A 22,605-nucleotide genomic window follows, 5' to 3' on the forward strand; every position below is an offset into this window, starting at 1 on the left:
TACCCTATTTATTGGAGGTGTGAAGTGGCTTGAAAGAGAACCATGTTTAGTCTCTAGAGCAAGATAACCAGATCACCTAAGATTATCATAGCTTATTAACAGTACTAAATTTACAACTACAGTTGTAAATAGGTTTATGACCTTTTAATGGGCACAATTCACAACAAAGAAAAATACTTTGATTTATATTTGCTGAAAGGTTCTTTAATAAGTGCACTTTTTATATTGTACAACTATTTGTTTTATGCAGATAACGTTGATTTATGGGTTGGAGGTGTAAGTGAAGATCCAGTAAGTGGAACAAAAGTGGGTCCAACTTTCCAATGCATACTTGTAGAGCAATTCAGGAGAGTTAGAAATGGTGATAGGTAATATCTTTATTCCACTGTTACTTTTTTTAAGAAAAAAAACTTTTTTGGGTATAAAAAAAGCCATAGTGTGAATTTCTGTAACATATATACTAAAATGAAATATTTTTTTACTAATTTTATGCATTTTTTATAATGATACTGCTAATTAAATAAAAAAAAAAGAAGAGAAAAATGCAATTTTATACCATTAAGCTCCAATGCTGAAGATGTGACAGTTGCTTGCTTTCCTCTTTATCATGAAAGTGAATGCTCACTATAGTGTGACTTGTCTGAGTTTCAAAGCATTCCACCAACAGAAATTAACTTTACAATTTTTTCCAGCTAATGTACCAGAATGGTTAGCTGAGAAATTATAAGATTAAACATTAGAGATGGGGTAATAGGAAGCTGACACCAGCATCCCCCATGCAAAGTGAAACGTGCCCAAACCGAATGCAGACTGTGGGGCTTCCAACAGTATATCGCAATTGATGAAATGAGTAAATGTGGTGATGTTAGTGACTTTTGATCATGGATGTATTATGAGAGCAAGACAGATCAATCATTCTATCCCAACTTGTAAGAACTCTAGGGTAACCAGAGGGCAAGTGGTGGCTGACCACACACCATTGATGACTGGGGTTGACATAGACTGTTCAGGCTTATACAGGCTGACTGCAAGTCAATGGTGATGTAAATCACATTCAGTTTTAATGTTGGAGGTCCAAGCAGCATAAGCAAGTGAACGGTATGCCAACCCCATAATAGTGTATCACTGTTGACAGCGTGTCATTGGGTATTGTGCCTCACCTGGTGTCAGAACCATCAGAACTGGACCTCTGCAGAGTAGATCAGAGTCGTGTGGCGTGATGAATCCCATTATCAGTTGTACTGAGTTGATGGGAGAGTGCAGGTGTGGTGTCAACTCTATTCAAGAAGGTCGTGGCTCTGTGATGGTTTGGAGAGCGTTCTAATCTGACACATTAGGTTCCTTAAATGCTACCAGAATGTGCTGACTGGTCACCTACACACGTTCATGACCTTTGCACATCCTGCAGGCGATAGTTTGTTTGAGCAGGACAATGCATTGGCTCACCGGGCCATAACCACTCAGGCATGGATTGAGGAACATTCATCATATGAGTTTGGAACCATCCAGTGGACCCTAAGTCCCTGAATTTAAATTTGATCAAATCTCTCTGGGATGCTGTAGAGCGAGACAAAAGATCCATATATCTGGGAATGATGTCTAAGGTGCAGTTGTGGACAATGCTGCAACAGGCATGACTGGAATTACCTCCAGCAACCCTCTGACATCTGGTGTAGTCATTGCCTCAGAGAGTATAGGCTGTTATTTGGGCTAGATGACGACCAATACACTATTAGGTAGTTATCTCTAATGTTTTGTCCATTGAGCATATATGCTCCATCCAACAGGCTGCAGATTCAAATCCTGCAGCCTGTTGGATGCAGGATTTGAATTCCTGCAGATTCAAATCCTATGGGCATGGATGCTAATGATTGTCTTTAGGTGAGAGATGAATTGCATCACCTGATACGAGGCCACTGACCCACTAATAGGACTCCCCAAGTGGCTTGAACATGTTCTGTTTGTTTGTTTGGTCTCTAGATCATGTGGTGATAAACTTTTTCTGCTAGCAGCCAGGTAGTAAATATTTTAGACTTCATGGGCCAAGAGATAAAATTGAGAATTGCTTGGGCCATTGTTTAATTTGTATATAAATGATATAGGAAATGGCTTAAAGGGAGATATTCAGTTGTTTGCTGATAATGCAAAGTTGGGTAGCGCAATAAAAAAATCACGCTGATGCTGAAAGTTTGCAGGATGATTTAAATAAGATGTTAGAATGGGCAAAAGGTAATGGATGTCAGTTCAATGTGGAAAAGTGTCAAGTTATGCATTTTGGAATTAAAAGATTACCAGTTGTGTACTACATTGATGGAACAGTACTCCAAGAGATTGATGAGGCTAGGGACTTAGGGGTGTTGGTAGATAGGGATATGAAGTTCAGGGGACACATTGCTAAGCTGTCCAAGATTGCACATAGGATTACTTGGTTGTTGACATCCAGAGATAAAGAGGTTATTATTCTCCTTTATAAAGCATTGATACTTCCACATTTGGATTACTGGGCTCAGGTCTGGTCACCTTAATTCCTTGGAGATGAGGTGGCTGTGGAGAGGGTTCAGAGAAGAGTGACTAAGTTGGTGAGTGATGTAAAAAATGCTCCCTACATTGATAGATTGAGAGCTTGTGGATTGCAGAGGTTGATTGATAGGTGGAGAACAGGGGATATGATAGAAACATTTAAATTACTGAAAGGTTTTTATAGGATTGATGCAGGGGAAATGTTTCAGCTGTGTTGATAGTGATGGAAGAACAAGAGGTCATCCCTGGAAATTAAAAAAGAGTGTGGTTAACAAGGGTGTGAGAACAAGGTTTTTTGCCTGGAGGGTGGTGAATGAGTGGAATTCATTGCCTGACTTAGTTGTGAGCTCTTTGCCTGTAAATGAACAAGAGGTCATCCCTGGAAATTAAAGAAGAGTGTGGTTAATGAGGGTGTGAGAACAAGGTTTTTTGCCTGGAGGGTGGTGAATGAGTGGAATTCATTGCCTGACTTAGTTGTGAGCTCTTTGCCTGTACATGAACAAGAGGTCATCCCTGGAAATTAAAGAAGAGTGTGGTTAATGAGGGTGTGAGAACAAGGTTTTTTGCCTGGAGGGTGGTGAATGAGTGGAATTCATTGCCTGACTTAGTTGTGAGCTCTTTGCCTGTAAATGAACAAGAGGTCATCCCTGGAAATTAAAGAAGAGTGTGGTTAATGAGGGTGTGAGAACAAGGTTTTTTGCCTGGAGGGTGGTGAATGAGTGGAATTCATTGCCTGACTTAGTTGTGAGCTCTTTGCCTGTAAATGAACAAGAGGTCATCCCTGGAAATTAAAGAAGAGTGTGGTTAATGAGGGTGTGAGAACAAGGTTTTTTGCCTGGAGGGTAGTGAATGAGTGGAATTCATTGCCTGACTTAGTGAACTCTTTGCCTGTAAATGAATTCAAGAAGAGATATGCCAGATATTGTTTTGCTAGTTTAGGTCTCCCGCGATGAGTCTACTGACTCCATGGAGATACCTGTAATAATATTATTATTCAGGTCTCCATGGAATCAAGAGATTCATCGTGGGAGGTCCTTCTTCGGAAACACAAAGTCTATCATATCACACTTCTTGATTCATTGACCATTCTTGCTCTCACCACTTTCTCAGGCAGTGCATTTCATGGTTCAACCACCCTCCATGCAAAGAAGCCACTCCTCACCCTCTTGCTCACAGCTTCCTTTTGTAACTTCCAAGGATGGCCCCTTGTCATCACTCCTTCCCATAATTTCCTAAAAATATGTCTGTGTACAGACATATTTTTAGGAAATTAGTAAGAATTATTGAATTCTTTCGGGCAGAATTGCACTTAATCATTGAAAACAATTACAAATACTCATGAGAAAGGGTAATCTGATGAGTAATGATGGCTAATCTCTAATGAGATTTTACGTATTTCATCTGTCTTTTCACACAGATAGTTAGTGTCAACTATTGACATTGCTCCACAAGTAAAAGATTCCAAGGTATTTATGGAATTCTTTCAAGCATCATTTTTGTTGTTTGTCTTTTATGTGCCATTGTATTACAGAATATTCATTTCCAACTGAAGGTTATATGGAAGTTCCTTGATAGCAGAGTTAAATGGATTTTTGAAAGATACTTATTTCTTTTTACACTTGCATCAAGGTCAGAAACACACTGACAGTATTGTATTTTGAGGTCAGAAAGGATCATCATCAAATTCCTGATCTGTACCCTCAGAGGGTGTACTGGATAATTATGACAGTAATACATGAAAAAGTTACACCAATACTAACTTCCAATCAACAATTCTTCCTCATAATTAATCTGTTATCTGTCAAGATTCCAATATTATCAGATCTTATTTCTATCTTTGAGGCACTTTTTCTGTAGCAATTGACTGACATCTTGGCCTTCTTCTAGGTCTATTTCCTGCCAACCTGTCAAAGAACATGTGCTTTGCTTATCCTCTCCCATTCTCTTCAAGTGACCATACCATTTGAGATTAGCTGTACTAACACATTCCTGAATGCTAACAATGGCAAGTTCTTTCCTAATATCCTCATTTTTAATGTGATACTGCCATTGATACCATCTTTTCACTCCACTAATCTTTCTCAGAACTCTCATATCTGTGGTCTCCTGTCTTCAATCAAGCTATTTTATTTTTAAAATAGCTATCAGATCCATAAGTTAAAATTGGTTTGAACCCTGGCTTGTATACAGTTAATTTAGTGTTTTGACTAATTTCTTTCCTATTCCATATAAATTTATTCCGCTGACTTTCTACCATACCAGTTAGACTAATTCTGTTATCTATTTCCATGTTTAATTTATCATCTTCACTAAACATTGTGCCTAAATAGCTGAAATGTTTTACTTGTTCTATAGGTTCACCAATGAGTTCACAGTCGATGTTTTCAATGTTGGAAGTTTTTCCAATTGGTTATACTATAAATTAAAGATATCCAGTAATTATATACTTGGTTTAATCCTTTATCCAAGTGTGAGCAAACAAGTTTACGCCTGAACTATTTTCAGGACTGAGGCAACCTATATAAAAAAGCTAATGACTTCCATCACTTGCCTTAGTATCCCATAATGCAAACCACACCTCCTTGTGGACATGTATAATGCTATGCATTATGGGAAGGGTCACTACTCAGACTGGTTTAGACTTTTATTGAGGTGAAAAAGTGAAGAGTTGCTCATCATAGGCCTAGAGTAGTTAGCATAGAGGTACAAGAGAGCCTGATAGTATTAGGAGAAAGAAAAGACAGATGGGTAACATGATAGAGAAAAGGCCTCAGCTCGTTTATGTCATCATGTAGCCAAAGGTTATCAGTTTTCCTTTTTCACCAATCTCATAGATGAACAACCAAAAGACCAATTGAAACCAAAGTGCAAAGATGACTCATATCCAGGTGGTGGTTAGTCCCATCTGGATTAACTGCCTTGATTTGGCCTTCTCTGCCTGGGATTGCTCTCCATTCATCCCTCCATTTGATGGTATTGACAGGAAGGCAGCCATATACTATTCTCTAAACAAGATCCCTTCTGTTAGGGTACCCTTGGTCTCATCAGTGTGAGTCAGACCCAGAGGTGATACTTCAACTTCAATTTTACTGACTCCAAGAGTGAAGCAAGATGCTTTCATATTCCATGGTGTCTGAATGGATACAGTGAAGAAAAAAGTTTGAGCAATATGCTCGCCCTGAGAGAGCAAGGGGATTATAGAAAATTTCTTGAAATCAGGATGGCTTTAGGTCTTTTGTGTTTGTACAGATCTGTTTCATCATAGTCAGTAGCTTGTTGCACCAGTGGATTGGGATGAGCAAATGTTTTTAGGAAATACTTTGCTGCAAGAGACTGGAGGAAAGAGTATATATAGGGGATGTCTATATCCTGATGAAGTTGAACAACTCTGCAAACCACGGGACGTTCAGAATCATACGAAGGCACTTGTTTTGCACTTGCTGCAGTTTGAGGATATTAGTATGAGTGGTGTGGCTCCACGCTGGCGAAGCATATGTAATTATAGGACTAATCATTAGTTTGTGGAGGAGCAGTTTAATTCTGGTGTGTGATTTAATGTTTCTGTTTATTAGGGGATAGAGCTGGGCGATGGCTTTGATGCCTTTGCGCACGAGTCCTTGAAGGCAAGTCTTTTGTCCAGCAGTACACCAAGGTATCTGACTTCTGTTTTCAAAGGAATTTTGGTGTTAAACAGGAAGATGTCCCCTGTAGGAGATACTGTTCTTCTGGAGAAGTGCACAGCTATGCTCTTCGAGGGGTTTACTTATAATCTCCAATTGGAGAACCATTTTTCTAATGTATGTAGGTTTTCTTGGAGTTTTTTGGTGACTAGGTGTGGGCGAAGAGAGCTGGTTAGTATCGCTGTGTCATCAGCATACAGGGCCAAGATAGATGACATTGGATTGTGTGGAATATCTGCTATAAATATCGAGACCAGAATTGGGGCCAGTAATGATCCTTGTGGAACACCAGCCAGAAGTGGATGAGGAAAGACCAGAATGAGGAAATACAGCACCGAATAACATGTGGCTGGAGGAAGATGAGTGGGGTCCTGTGTGACAAGAGAGTGAGTTGTAAGATGAAAGGAAAGCTGTATAAGATGGTGGCGAGGCTGACGATGCTCCATGGCACAGAGACGTGGCCTATAACAAAGGCACAGGAGAGGAAGATGGAGGTGGCGGAGATGCGGATGTTGAGATGGATGAGTGGTGTGACAAAGGACAGGATAAGGAATGACTACATCAGAGGGACAATCAAGGTGAGACTGATCGTTAAGAAGGTACAAGAAAGCAGGCTGAGGTGGTTCGGTCATGTAGAGAGAAGGAGTGAGGAGTATGTTGGTAAACGAGTGGAGCATATGGAGGTGGAGGGAAGGAGGAAAAGAGGCAGGCCCAAACTCAGATGGAGGGATAAGGTGGCATAGGATCTTAGGGAAAAAGGATGGAGTCAGGAAGATGCCCTGGACCAGAGAATCTGGAAGAAGAAGATTAAAGATGGGAACACCGACCCCGTTTAACATGGGATAAGGCATAGCAAAAGAAGAAGCAGTGCCTCCACCTCTGTAATTTGGCTGTCAGTTCTGTAGAGGTGATATCTCCTAATTTTGGGGCTGTCCGATGGCCTCAGATGTGTCTCACTTATCAAAACAACATCTGGCTGAAGTCTCTCAGTGAACTCTTGGAGTTCCATCTTGTGTTTGAGGCCATTGGCATTCCACATCACAATCTGTAAAGAGTCTGGAGTTAGTCTATTCTTGTTCATCAATAAGTGCTGAGATGATTGATTGAGTTTCATATAGAAATCTTTTTTTTGGTGCTGGTGAAGGATTGGACCTGCTGAAATCCTGTAGCATATTTGCTGGTGAGGCAGTAATGACAGTTGTCAGGTTGACCGCACTGCTGACAGATTCTGTTCCTTCATTGTCATTTTGGAGCAGGCCACATCCGCATAGGTTCTTGCCTGCCATTGGTAGTTTGTTCTCTTAAGAGCCTTAAACAGCGGCGGTGGGGCTTCTGTCACATATTGTTAAACACTGCGAGATTGTGGTGCCAGAGGTGTAGGTGTTCGTGAGCAGATACAGGCAGGTGATTGTCTGTTTGTTTCGGACAGTCTGTTGTTCGGGTGTTGTACACATCCTTTATAGTTAGTTGGGTGAGGGCCACCACAATTTGCACAACTAGCCAGGGTGGTTTTTGGCTTTGTGCAGGTGTTAGTGGGGTGGCTCTTGGCACATTTCAGGCATTTATATTCTGCCTTGCAGAGTTTCTGAGCATGGCCAAATCTTTGACACCTGTGACACTGTCCAGTTGAAGCTTTCTTCCTTAGGGACTCTGGGGTGATCCAGTCTACAGACTGACCTTAGGTCATAAATATTTTTATAAGCTTTATGGATCTCAACTAAAACTAGAGGCATAGGGGTTTTGTCCGCTCTAGTCATCCTACTGACCTTAATAGTTGGCAGGTCCTGGTGGCGGAGGCTGGCCTCTATTTCATCTGTAGTTGTATCCTCTGTAACACCTCGGAGGACCACCTTCAGATTCCTCTCTGAGCCGAGAGAGAAAGTGTGATATTGAGTATTACTTGAATCTAACTTTTTGGTCAGCTTTCTATAGTTCCATTATGGTAGCAGGCTGGATTTTGATGCCATCATCCATGTTCTTAGCTGAGCTATATTGTATTTGTAAGTTTGTCATGGTGGACCTTAAGTGTGTCCATTTTTTCTTTTCCTGGAGGACGATCGTTAGCACCCTCTCTTTGGGGGAGTCCTAAGGATCAGAACTGGGAGTGTTATCTTCCATACCGGAATCCATGGGAGGTTCTGTGTCGGCGGTTTTGCACTTCTTGTGTGCACGGACCTCTTCAAAGTCTGGGGGAGTGGAAATCACCAAATCCAGCTTCTCCTCCATCTGGGCAGTGTCTTCGCCCTCCTCAACTTCTCCTAGCAAGGAGTAGAAATTATGGATTCGTTCAATTATGGAATTATGGAATTGCATTCAACTTTTCTTACAATCTTTTTCAGAATACTGAGCACCTGCCCTTTGTTGAGCGATTCAATATAAGCGTCATCTTCCTATTCACACATGGTGATGAATGCACTACAAGTTAACAATGGCGATTCTAACGACAGTGTGCAACGTAAGCAGAATTAGGCTTAGCAATTGCAATCGTTGCAATTAGTTTTCTGGAGTAAAGTACTTATCTAGAGTAACCAGAACTGCACATCAGATAACACTACCTCGATCGTTCTATGCACCACACAAACTCGAAAAGAAAAACTGAAATAGACGAATACTGATCAAATTCACTCACAATTCATAATCATCATAATACAATTCACCACTCAAATCCGCAATCTTTCCTCAATTCAGAGATGATACCATTTCCATTAACGTTACTGACAGGATGGGTGAAGCACTAGTGCTTTTCATATTCCCCTGTAATGAGATTTGTTTGCGAATGGGAGATTTGTGAGCAATTAAGCTCTCCCTCTGGGGACAGTTGTGTTAGCTATGATCAGTTGAGAGAAGAATAGCCTTCGGTCTTTTGTGTTTGTAGTAATCAGTTTCATTGTAATTGACAGCTTGTACGATCAGTGGGTTTGAATGTGCACTTAACTTCACGAAGAATTTTTCTGCAAGATCACGAAGAAGGGAGGAGATGTATGGAGTGCCGGTTTCTCGGTGAATCTGTGAATTTCTGATGAACCACGGTGGATCCAGGATCATCCTAAGGCATTTATTTTGGATTTTCTGCAATTTTGAAATGTTTGATCTTGAAGTGTGACTCCGTGCTGGTGAGGCATAGGTAATGACTGGATGTATTACCATCCGGTAAAGTAGCAATTTATTATGTAAGTTCAATTTGCTCTTGCGGTTGATCAATGGGTAGAGCTGTGCTATTGCTTTGGAAGATTTGGAGCCAATGAGATTGATGTGCTTGTTAAAAAGGAGTTTCTTATCCATTAATATCCCAAGATATTTGGTCTCTGATTGCCATGGGATCTTATGACCAGAGAGCAGGATGTCTTCTTTATTGCAGACTTTTCTCCCAGAAAACAGCATGGCTGAGCTTTTGAGGGGGTTCACTCGAATCCTCCAGTTAGTGAACCAGTTTGCTAGCTTATTGATACTTCCTTGGAGTCTGGTGATTGCTGGGGGAGGCTGAGCGATCTTGCTGGAATAGCGGTGTCGTCAGCATAAAGGGCTGTAGTGGTTGTTCTTGAATTGAGAGGAATATCTGTATGTAAGTTGTGAAAAGTATTGGGGGCCAGAAGAGAACCCTGATGTACTCCTGCCAGAATTTTGCACCTTGATGACACAATTCCGTTGAGTTTTACTTGCATGTATCTTTCACTAATATATGAGTATATGAGTTTCACTAGTTTAATTGGGATATTGTTTTCAATTAGTTTGAAGATAAGGCCTTGATGCCAAACCTTATCAAAGGCCTTGGCAACATCTAAAAATACAGCAGCAGTGTGAAGATGCCAGTTAAAACCATGGGTGATATGCTCTGTTAGTCGGTGAATTTGTTGTACTGTGTTGTGAGCTTTGCAAAACCCAAATTGCTCATTTGGGATTATTTTCTGTTTGTCCACTGCTGATTGTTGTCTTGATAGGATGACCTTTTCTGTTACTTTGCCAAGACAGGAAAGAAGACTGATGGGCTTGTAGCTTTGGGGAAGTTGTGGGTTATTACCAGGTTTTTTCAGAGGTATAATGTCAGCGATTTTCCAATCTGTGGGAAAGTACTGGAATCTTAAAATGGAATTGGTAATATTAACTAGATGAATTATGGCTTTCCGTGGAGTAGCTTTATTATTCTATTGGTAATGCCATCGGGGCCGGGAGCTTTATTGTTCTTCAGATGGGAAATATTTATTATTTGTGTTGGAGATGTGGGGATGATGGTTTCTGAATCATCCTTAGGCCGTCTTAATGCTTTTCTAACTTTACGATGAACTTTGTAAATGAGATTGATAATTAAGTTTACATAAGATGGGCTGCATTGATTTTCCAGATTGTCAATTAGGGCTGCAATTCCAAGATTGGTCTTCAAAGGGGGAAGGGGTTGTCTTTTGGTAAGAAGAGATTTTACAAATTTCCACATGGAGTTATCTTCTGGGTTGATTTTCATGAGTTTGGATTCCCATTTGGAATTCCTGTATATCTGAAGGGCTTCTCAAACCTGTCTGTTCAGGTTGTTTAAGGCTGTTTTGTCCTGCGGGGCTCTAGTGTGATATCACTTTCTGGCCCTAATCAGGTCCATTATCTCTTCTGGGATCCATTTGGAAGTATGGAAAGCAGTGTTTTGAGTGACTGATGCTGTTTCTGTGTTGATTTGCCTAGTTAAATTGCTTACAGCTTGGTCTATGTCTTCATTTTTTACAAATGACAGGGGGTGGACCGATGTGGACTGGGAGAACCTTAGAGAGCTTGTCCCATGATAAGAAAGAATGATGGGGAGAGAGCTGATCTTGAAGCCCTAGCCTGAGCAGGATGGGATTATGATCTGAGTTAAGCTCTTCTAATGTCTCCAGCTGGTATTGATATTTGATGTTTCTGAGGATAACTGTCTAATACATCCCAACTTCCTGATGGGCTGTAGTGGGTGGGCTCAGTGGGTCCAGCTACTATTGATGAGTTGAGTGACGTGTAATTGAATAAAGTATAGCCTTTGGAGTTGATTGACGAACTGAACCAAGCTGTATGTTTGGAGTTTAGGTCTCCTGCTATAATTATGGAATCCGTGGAGCCGAGGATGGAGTCTAAGTCTGCTGTCAATAGTGGAATGCTGGGAGGATTGTACGCTGCGTAGATTTCGAGTTTGCCTGCGTTATTAGTGTGCACCTCTACACCTGTCACTTCAAGGTTTAGAGTTTGGGGGCTGGTCAACGAGTTGTGGCTCTAATTTTTAATAAAAATAGCTGTGCTGCCTCCACTAGAGTTAAGTCTCTCTGTCCTATATAAAATATAACCTCTTAGTCTTGGGTTGTTTGATGGTCTGAGGTGGGATTCACTGATCAAGATTATGTCTGGATTGTATCTCTTTGCAAATTCTTGCAGCTCGAGAATTTTATTTGTTAAGCCATTGGCATTCCATGCTGTTATCATTAGGGAATTCGGTTTAAATTTTTTAGACATTATAGAGAGCTGTTAATATGGATTGGGTTTCTAGATAAAATCTGTTTCTGGAAGATGGTGAGGTGCTTGCTTTGCTGAATTTGTGCAGCATTGTTGCAAGTGAAGAGGTTAAAGCTGATGTGAGTTTGGGGCTTGTTTGCTCTTGCGATGAAGGAATCTGAGTTCTTACCGCTTCTGCATATGATTTGGACATGGATGAAAGTCGAGTGCTTTCCTGTGCTTCTGAATGTGAGGTATTATGATCTGGAGGGCGACCTGCTTGGTTGTTTGTGTCATTGCTTGGAGGAGCGTGGTTCGTTCTTGTTGATCCATGGCTTTTTGGATGGAAAAGGCATCCCTTGTAATTAGCGGGATGTGGTCCTCTACAGTTGGCACAGCAGGCAGGTGTGGATCTGGGCTTGGTGCACGAGTTGGTTTGGTGACCCTCACTGCATTTTAGGCATCTGTAGGCAGCTCTGCACAGTTTTTGGGTGTGCCCAGACCTCTGGCATCTGCGGCACTGCCATGCCGATGCCTTCTTCCTTAGAGGTTCAGTTGTAATTTTAAGCTTACAAATGTCAGTAACTTCATAGATTCTTTTTTGTGTATTGGAGATTTCGACCAACACAGTAGCATTGGTCTTTTATCTGACCTCAGCATCCTTAGTGTTTACTGACTTTGATTGGGGGTCAATCCTTGATTGATGAGGTCAGCTGTGATCTCATCAGTTGTGATGTCCTCAGCCACCCCTCTTAGAACCACTTTTAGGTTCTTCTTCTCGCTTGCTAGTGCAAAGGTGTGAAAGGGCAATTTAGAGTTGTCCAGCATTTTCGTCATCATGCGATAATCTGTGACAGTGGTAGGATGAATCTTTACACCCTCATCAGTATTTCTTGCCCAGAAGAAATTGATATTTTGTTCCCCTAGGGATCTTGAGACTGAGGTCCATTTATCTTTATCTCAAAGGATAACTAGAGGGACCGTTTCTTTTCTATCTTGGGTGACCTGATTTTCGTGAGTTGTTACATTCTCTTCCATTCCATCTTCCGATGTTCTGCGTCTTTTATTAGATTGTTCCTCCTGTGAACAATCGAACTGTCAGAGAGTCTTTGTATGTGGAACAGGTGTAAAGTCCCTTTCGGTGTCATTTACTTGAGTGAAGAGATTCAAGCAACCAGGATATTCTGTTTCAAATTTCTTTAGAATGAATTTGAGAATGTCAAGTGATATATCTTTGTTTAAATGTTGAATGGCATCCTTTTACATATCTTTTACATTCTCCATCCTTGTGTACAATGAAGGAATATTCCGATGTCTTATTCCTGATGTCCTAGGAGGGTCTATTGACAAATCCCTTACTCATGCAAGAGTCTACCAGCTAAGCAATGTGTAATCACAAAAATAGTCAAAACGAAGAAAGTTTACCTCTAAATATTTCATTCGGAAGTGCCAACAATATCACACTAATCAAAAACGCGAGACTAATACTAAATACACGTAAACACTAACTAACGCCATCTTGTCTACCTTCTCAAAGGTGATACTCTTTCTTATAAGGACTGGCTTAAAGGGGGGAAGCAAAAATGCTTTTCATCTTCCCTGTTATCTGTAAAGGACAGTGTAGGGATAAGGTGTTATCCAGCTATTAAAGCTCTGATCATGGCAAGTGGGTAACAGCAATAACCGAGCCTCAGTTAGAACTTCATTGGCTACAGCATTGCCATCCATTGCTCTCCAAGGGTATTAATCACCACATCTCACGGTCGATCCTTGACCTCCTCCCAGAAGTGATACTATGGATGAAGTGCAGAAGTCATAATTTTATATATGAGTAGCCAAAAGGTGTCACACCTTATTATTAAAACACTCTGGATTAGAGAAAGTTGTTGGAAGTGTTTCTGCTTGGTTATACTATAAATTAAAGATACCAAGAAATCATATACTTAGTTTAATCCTTTATCTAAGTGTAAGCAAACAAGTATATAAATTCTTGGTATCTTTAATTTATAGTATAACCAAGTGGGAAAACTTCCAATAACTTTCTCTAATCCAGAGTGTTTTAATTATAAGGTGTGACACCTTTTGGCAACTCGTATATGAAAATATTACTTTTGCATTACTTCAACCTTAGCATCATCTCTGGGTCTGGCTCCCACTGATGAGACCTCAAAGGTCAAAACTAGTCTGGGTGGTGACCCTTCCCATAATGCATAGCATTATACATGTCCACAAGGAGATGTGCTTTGCATTATGGGATACTAAGGCAAGTGATGTGAAGTCATTAGTTTCTTTAAATGAGTTGCCCCAGTCCTGAAAATAGTTCAGGTGCAAACTTGTTTGCTTACACTTGGATAAAGGATTAAACCAAGTATATAATTTCTTGGTATCTTGAATTTATGTTTTCAATGTTTCTGCCTATTTTCATTGTCTTTTTATTGCTAATTTTTGTACCAAATTTATTACATTAGTTATTCAATTTAGTCAGGGAATCTTGAAGACTTGTACTAGATTTATTCAGAAATACTGCATAAAGTGAAAAGCAAAGATTAACATAACCAGTTTTGATATCAGATTTAATACCGCTTTCCTTGATAATGTGATTCATATAGATAATGAATAAGAGTGGAGATAATGTGCACCCTTGTGGCACACCAGATTTTACATCTGGTGTGCCACAAGGGAGCGTACAAATCTTACCAGGAACACTCAGTAGGGAAATACCTATGTAATTCTCACATTCAATTTTATTTCACTTTTTTATAGATGGATAGTATGAGAGCTGTTCTTCAGTCAGCTGGAATTTGACTCTCTGAACAGGTCTTCTGAATTATGTAATGCAGCCAATAGAAAAGTTTTATACCTCCATATTTGAGTATTTCTGGCTAATGTCATCTACTCTAGCTACCTTTCCACATTTCAGGTTTTTGATGACTTGACTACTTCAATTATGGATATGCATTCTTGTTGGGAGTTTTATATGTCACATTTATCATCTCTGATTCCTTTTACAGTATTTTTTCCTCCACTTCTAAGGTTTTTGGTTTTTGAATTGTCTCCAGAATATTTTTGTTACCTTCCTGATATTTACTTTCTGTGTTATTGCCAGTCTTCCCATGACTTTTTTTAGTTAGTTTTGCACAGTGCTTCACTTTCTTACATTTTTCTGTGTATTCTCTAAGAGCACATGCTGACTTACTTGTCACGATATGTTTTGTTCTTTTCCTTGATTTCCTCTAATTTCATGAATCCATCATGGTGTTCTCATTTTTCTATCCTTACAGACAACCTCACCACATGCTTCTCTTTCTGAATCAATCAATGTTTTCTTCAAAGTTGGGTTCTCTTGTTTTCAAATTTGTTCATTTTTTATTGAATGATGTTTCTGTGCTTGAGTCTACAGTTCACCTCTGAAAGCTGCTCAGCTTTGATTCATTTTAAAACTTTCTTATGCACTTTTCTTTTCTATATGAAATTCAATTTTATCCTACTCAAAACTAAATATTGATCACTTCCTATTTCAAATCTTCTGTATATTCTTGTATCCTGAACACAGAAACATATCAACTATAACATAGTGAATGAGACCTCTTATTTCTTGCATTTTCTCTGTTTGAATTTGTGCACATTTTTATGTTGGAACAGAGTGTTATTAATAACTAATCCATGTTCTGAACAGAAATCCAGGAGGCATTTACCATTATTATTAGCTTTGCACTTTTCTTCAAATTTTCCCAAAACATTTCTATATATCTGGTGATCATTTCCTACTCTGCTGTTTAAATCTCCAAAAGGACCAACTTTTCCTTTTCATTGCATCAGATGCCTTTTCTAATGCCTCATTATGCAAGCACAACCTGAACCAACATATAGCATCTTTAATGATGAATCATTCTACACCCTCTACCAAGCAGATGGATGGTTGTGGCAGATGCCTGATAAATCTCTTACCAGATTGCGTAACCCCATCTATGAAATTTGAAGGTGGCAGTGTTGATGGTGTGGTCCAGATTTTTTCGGTTAGGCCTTGTATCTCTTTTGTGGCACCATGAACATTGAACTCTGAGAGGTATCATTCTGGACAATGCAATGCTTCCTACTTTGTGGCATTTCTACAGAACTGACCATTGTCTCTTTCAGCAAGACAATGCACCATGTCATAAGGTTGCTGCTATAACTGCATGGTTTGTGAACATGAACGTCACCACACTTGACTGACTGGCCTCTATGAGTCCTAATCTCAACCCTATTAAATATCTGTGGGATGAGCTGGAGTGTCGTATGAGATCCAGGGAAGACATATGCTCCACAACAGTCCAAGACCTCATTACATTCTTACAGGGAGAATATTCCAAGATTCCATTGATTGCTATCATATGCTTGTGGAAAGCATGCCCGTAGGATTGCTGCAGTCATCGCAGCAAAAGGAAGTCTTACATCTTATTAAGGGGTAAGCCTTGGCTGTTTATTCTCATTCTAGAGTGTCTGTTAACTTCTTTCTAAGCAGTTTGTGTGTGTGTCTATGTTAATAAAAAAAAAAAAAAAAAAAGATCTCTTATTAGCTTTTGAAGTTATTTTTTTTTTAAGTTGCCATTATCTGATCATTTTTGGTTTTTGTTGTTTTGGAGATCAGTATCACATGTAGTGAGATTCTCTAGGCAATCTGAGGATGTGCATTGTTGTCAGTGTTGTATATATTTTGTCCAAAACTTGGAGATTTTTAGCCCACCATTTTTGTTTAAATTTGGTTGATTTATGAATGTTTCACATGCATTTTAAATTTTCTTTCATATCAGGTTTTTGTGTGGTGTAAAAGTTTCATTCATCTAATGAATGAATACAGAAACATAAAGTATGGAAGCAAAGTGCAAGAACCAAATTTATAAGAAAATTCTGATTGGCTGATGTAATTAATTATTAACTTAACAGGATTTTTTTTTGTTTAAAAAAAAAAAATTGTTAGCTGTTTTCTTTTTAAGTTAATTTAATTTTATTTTTTTTACCACAAGAGGTCAGGCAAGGTGAGTTGAGTAGTATTTAGATGTGATGTAGCTTACTATGGTATGTTAAAAGTTACTGTAATGTAGCAGTGTGTGTGTGTTGGAGATGTAGATATTCCTGAAGATGACTTTAATGTAAAGGTAACATTATTGAACTTTATATCTCAAACAGTAGTTACTCCATAAATTAAATATGAGTGCTGCTCACTATTCAATGTAGCCAAATGACAGTATTTTCTGCCTGTTTTGAGAAAAGTGTCAAATGTGTTACACTGCTAAACAACTGTTTAGCAGTGTAACCATTTTAGCAGTTTGGCCGGCAAAGGTTGGTCAATTGGTAGAGCCTCTGCTACTAATGGCTCAGTTAAGTAAGTTTGAGCACGGTTAGTAGTTGGAAAGGGTCCAATCATTCGATGCTGTTGGCACACTCTCCCTCGATGAGTCTTTGGACTCCCTGGAGGTGTCAAATAATAATAATAAACTGTTCTGTCCACATTTACACCATAAAACTAATAAATTTAGTTTAATCCTTTATCCAAGTGTGGGCAAACAAAGTTTGCGCCTGAAAGTATTGGATAAAGAATTAAACTAAATTTATTATATTCTAACCAAGTGAAAACTATACTTTCAACACCACAAAACTGTCTACCTTTGCATGCTAACATGCCACCTATTGATTTTTCTATGTGTAGCTTAGGGAAATGCCTTATTATTAGCATCTGATCTCCATGGAGTCAGAGGCTGATCATGGGAGGTACACACTATGACACACAAAGCTCATCCAACCATGCCTTAAATTGATTCAGTGTATCTACATTCATAATGCACTCAGGCAATGCAGTCCACTCACCAACCACTCTCCATGTAAAGAACCTGCTCCTCCAACCCTCAAAACTGACTGCCAATCTTTTCAAAACATGTAATAACACTGATTTTTCTACCAGTCTAAACAGTTAGTTCAAAATCAGTTAAGGGGGATTGGCTACTATCTTCAAACAGCATTGATATCTAATCAGGTTTGATTGACATATAGCAAATACATTATTGATTTACATGCTCTAGAGTTTGCATTGAACTTTATGGAGTTGAAATGCAGCCACAGATGTATCATTTATACATACTCTGGTTTATCTTCTATATCTGTTTCTCTAGAGTATAAGATGTGATGCATTAAACAAGTAGACAAAACTTGGATATTTGACTTTTGAATCCCAGGCCACATTGGGATTAAGAGAAATGATGCTGTGGATTTGCAGCAGTCTTTATCAAATTGTCTGCTTGTCCTCTATACCAAATACAAGCAGATGAGATATCCTGGTGTCATTCATCATGGAATGGAGGAACTATCAATAAACTATTAAATTATGTCTGAAATTGAACTGTGGCAGTCAAGTTTATGCAGGACTACAGAGAAGTTGTTCTTGCTTGGCTTTCTAAGTTCTCTCTCTTTATTTTTTTTACATGCCCCTTCCTATTGTAAAAATAACCATGTTTTTAAAATTTTAGAATTCTTGTGATCAGTTATTCATTAGTTGCATGCATCAGCACCTGTCCTGTGAATAACAATTTCACTGCTTTTTTAGTTCACAGAATTTGTGAATATTGCAGTAATTCCAATTTGTTTGTTGTAAAAGACATTCTTGTTTTCCACTAATAGTGCACCAGTCATGCACATACATGGTGAACAGATCCACAGGAGTTTCTCAGCTGGATTTGGAGCTCACCAGTATCTAAGTAACACACAGAGAACAAGAATGAAAACCACAGGATTTGTTTTAGAAAGTTAATATAAGACTCCAAATGGATTATGTAACTAGTTGTATCTGACAATCAAGTTTTAAACAATGAATCCTATAGATAATGGATTAAATTGACAGCATCAAGAATGAGATACTTGATAAGTGTTCTATTCCAGTGTTCGAATAAATGCTGAAAGTCCCCCTACCCCTAGTATAAAGAATATAAGCAATTATGATAAAATTATAATTCAATAAAAAGTGAAGGAGATAACTAAACTGAACAGTAAAATAAAGCTGTTAAATCCTCCACTTTTCTGTATACCAACTTTTTGTGTTAAGTCGGTCATGGAGAGTAAGTTATCTTTTGCAAAGGCTTTTTGATATAGGTATTATTTCTGGGAAAATTCCCATGTTACTCCTCTAAAATAAACTATTATTTTTTGATAGATTACTACATGATAAGTAGATAGTTAAAGAGCATATGAGGTTGGATATTAGATTAGTGCATTGGATAGGAGATTGGGTATCTAATAGGTATAAACAAGTTGTGTATAGGGGAGCAATATCCCAGAAGAGGAAAGTCACTAGTGGTATGCCTCGGGGGTCTGTTTTAGGGCCCATTGCTGTTTAACCTGTATGTTAATGTCATTCGGGAAGATTTGGATGGGGATATTCAGTTGTTTGCAGATAATGCAAAGTTGGGATGAACTATGAGGAGTAGAGCAGATGTTGTAGCCTTACAAGAAGACTTGAATAGCTTGAGTTGATGGACACAGGAGGGGAGATGCCAGTTCAATGTTGCAAAATGTAAAGTTTTAAAATTTGGAAACAAAGATGGAATGTAGAATTTATGCTTGGTGGGGATATATTGTTGGATGTGGATGAAATAAGAGATCTTGAGGTGATAGCAGATAAGGATCTAAAATTTAGAGGGCACATTGCCAAAATTGTGAGGACAACACAACGAATTCTGGGAAGGATGCAGAGGACACTAACTTGTAGAAGTAAGGAGATACTTGTTCCATTGTATAAGGCCTTGATTAGACCACATATGGACTACTTGTGCACAGATTTGGTCTTATATTCTGCAAAAGGATGAAGAGATGTTGGAAAGGATCCAGACGTGATTCACTAAGGTAGTTTCTGATCTCTAGAATGTTGAATATGAGGAAAAGTTAAGAAGATGCAATTTACAGAGTCTAGTGGATAAGAGGAAGAAGGGTGATTTGATAGACATACAGTTTGGTAAGGGGTTGTTATAGGATCAATGTTGAAGAGGTTTTTCATAAAATGGTGGGAGATCGGGGGGGAACGAGGTCATCCTTGGAGGCTGTATAAGGAGGGTGTAAACAAGGGAGAAGCAGGTTTTTTGCATGCAGAGTTGTGAATGATTGGTATGCACTGCTTGAGAGTGTGGTGTCTACAGAGTATTTTAATGTTTAAGGCACAGTATGATGAGCTGTGTTATAATAATAAAGGACCTCTTAGATGAGTCTTGGGAATCTTAGAATAATAACAATAAATATTCATATATAATTTATTTTGCTTATTGGTTGGTTGGTTAGACTACTTCAGATTCATATCAGAGATGATGCATTGACTTCAAAGATCAACATGTGAATTCTAAAGGATGAAGCTGAAGTATAAAATAATTAAAATGTTTAATATAAATATATACAATTTGGTGTATTAAGCCATTCTCTTTCAAGAAATCTGGCAAAATCATATTCTCTAGATATTTACAATTAGTAAATAATTTATATTTTATATACATGAATTCTTATTACATACACAAAAGATAATTATATGGCCTTTCTAAGAATTACACAATATAAACTCAAAGAAAAATCGCTCACTCTCTGACTCTCACAATTAAATCATTTCTGAGGGATGACAACAAATACAACACAAAATAAACTAAACATAACAGTCAGAACTTCTGTAGCTTCACTACATGGGAATTTTCTTTGGAGCATTTGTTTCATCACAATGCTCTTTATCTTCTTTTATTTTGTTTTGATTTATTATTTTTTATTCATTCATTCAATGTTTGTCTTAGCTCTCAAATTGCTTAGAATACAATAAAAGCTGGATCTCATTTGATTATTTTTGCATCTGTCTTCTTATATTAGGTAAGTTTCATGTAAAATACTTTCCTTCATTTACTGAAGTAAACATAAATAATTGTTCTGACAATAGGAGTACATTTAACTGAGCAGTTCCAAAAGCACTTTCAAGAAAAATAACTTCACTGCAGCTTACATTTCGTTTCATGAAACATATGCCACTTGCTTCCAAAATGAGTGCATAACATCCTTACTGATATATGAAGGTTTGATATTGTACTTTCCTTCAATGTTAACTTCACATTTCCTCCTTGGAGAGTAGATAAAGATCCATGTAAAACTTTTCCAAGATCACGGAATTTTACTGGGCAGTTTTTTTTTTTTTTTTTTTTTTTTCCTCATTTCCAGCTCTTCTTCCTTTCCTCTTATTTACTGGTTAGCATTCCCATTTCTTGGAGACAGCTATTTGAAAAACAGACAACTGTTTTTCAAAACACAAAACACATGCCCGTTACTGGTACTCAATAAACAAGGAACCATATGCAAGAGATAGCTTGAATTTGAATGAGGAAGGACATAGGCAAGAATGCTTTTCTCTCCAGTAATGAGTGTGTCGATGCAGGGAACTGGAAGGGCGATATATCATTAGGGCTGGTAACTTGTGAAGGAATGTTTATTAGCAGCAATAGCAAGCTGTATACTGCAAGTGAAGAAGACAACACAATTTGGTGTAAAGTAAGTGATAAACAATATCAAATAGGAACTGCAGATAAAATAAAAAAAAGAGGTTAGAGATATAAGGAAAGGCATGGAGAGAAGATGCATGAAGAATATAAGACTGAAGCCATGAGAATGACTAGTATGGTAAGGAAGGCAAAACTGGAATAAGAGAAGAGATTGGCCCTCAGATCCAAAGAAAATTCTAAGGAATTTTTTTGCTATGTGGCCAGTAGGAGAAAAAATGATTGTGGAAGAATGAGATTGTTGGATAAAAATAAGAATAGAATGACTGATGCAAAGGACATAGTGGAGTTGTTCAATGAACACTTTATTGGAGTATTTCATCCTGGAGAAGTAGGTTAATACTAGAAGGATATGGCAGGTTCAAGGTTTAGAAGTGCAAGAGGAGAGTGTTTCAAATGCCTAGTACTTTGGATGTCAATAAAGCAGTGGGACTGGATGGAATTTCACATGGGCATTGAGTGAATGTGCTAAATAACTGACAGCTTCCTTGACTTGGCTTTTCAATGAAAATCTGTCCATGGGAAAGGTACCCAAGGAGTGGAAGAGGGTAGGATAGTGCTTGTATAAGGGTGGTAGCAGACTGGAAGTGTCAAACTATAGACAAGTTTTATTTCGTCAGTAGTTAAGATCTTGGAGAAATTAGTGCGGGATCATTTACAGCACTGGGCAGAGTCAACATGGATTTGTTTTAGTTAATGATTACCTTTTATAATAAAGTGACAAGAGTGGTTGATGAGTGATTTGATAATGACATTGCCAATGAATTTCAGGGGAACATTCAGTTGTTTACAGATGATGTGAAACTGGGAAGGGTTATTAGTAATAATGTAGATATGGTGACACTGCAAGAGGATTTGAATAAACTGGATGTATGGGAAAATGAATGGGGGTTTCAGTTTAATGCAGCTAAATGTAAAGTCCGGAAGTTTATAGTATTTATATAGAAGTGTATATCAGGTCACTGGAATTTGAAAGGGTTAAAGAAACCTTAGTGAGTACAAGGTGGGTAGCAAAATTATTAAATGGCATGTAATATGCAGAATTTGGTGGGTACAAGATGGAGTAATATGACTGGGACATCTAAGATGTTGAGAAGTATTCATTAGATGGATGGCAAAGATTTTTTCATTATGGTAAAACAAGTGGAAGTTGCTGCACAAAGGAATGGTAAGAAATGGACTACATTGCCTGAGAGGGTGGTGAGTGCAGATGGTAAATAAGTCAAAGGAATGGTATGGTAGATCTTTCTATCTGTCACTTCTGTCAATGCAATCTATCTGTCACTTTGTTGAGGTCTTTCGACTTCAACAAAAGTCGAAACCGGTCTAGGTAGTGATCCCTTCCCATAATGCATAGCATCATACATCTCCACAAGGAGATGTGCTTTGCATTATGGAGAATACTAAGGAAAGTGATC

The 22,605-nt window shown here is 38.5% G+C and overlaps 1 protein-coding gene across 4 annotated transcripts in view; it reads left to right on the forward strand.

The window, feature by feature from the left end:
* Positions 1-22,605, forward strand: part of Pxn (Peroxidasin) — a 479,183-nt gene that overhangs the window by 403,816 nt on the left and 52,762 nt on the right. For all 4 annotated transcript variants that reach the window (XR_016550040.1, XM_090409901.1, XM_090409902.1 and 1 more), the window contains one exon: positions 251-368. Coding sequence is in view for 3 of the 4 variants with exons in the window: in XM_090409901.1 (XP_090266027.1) it covers positions 251-368 (118 nt within the window). In the remaining variant the exon portion in view is untranslated. The remainder of the gene's footprint in view (positions 1-250; positions 369-22,605) is intronic.

Source organism: Typopeltis vanoorti, chromosome 20 (genome assembly GCF_054136105.1).
Source record: "Typopeltis vanoorti isolate ZY-2024b chromosome 20, IOZ_Tvanoo_1.0, whole genome shotgun sequence".
NCBI lineage: Eukaryota > Metazoa > Arthropoda > Arachnida > Uropygi > Thelyphonidae > Typopeltis > Typopeltis vanoorti.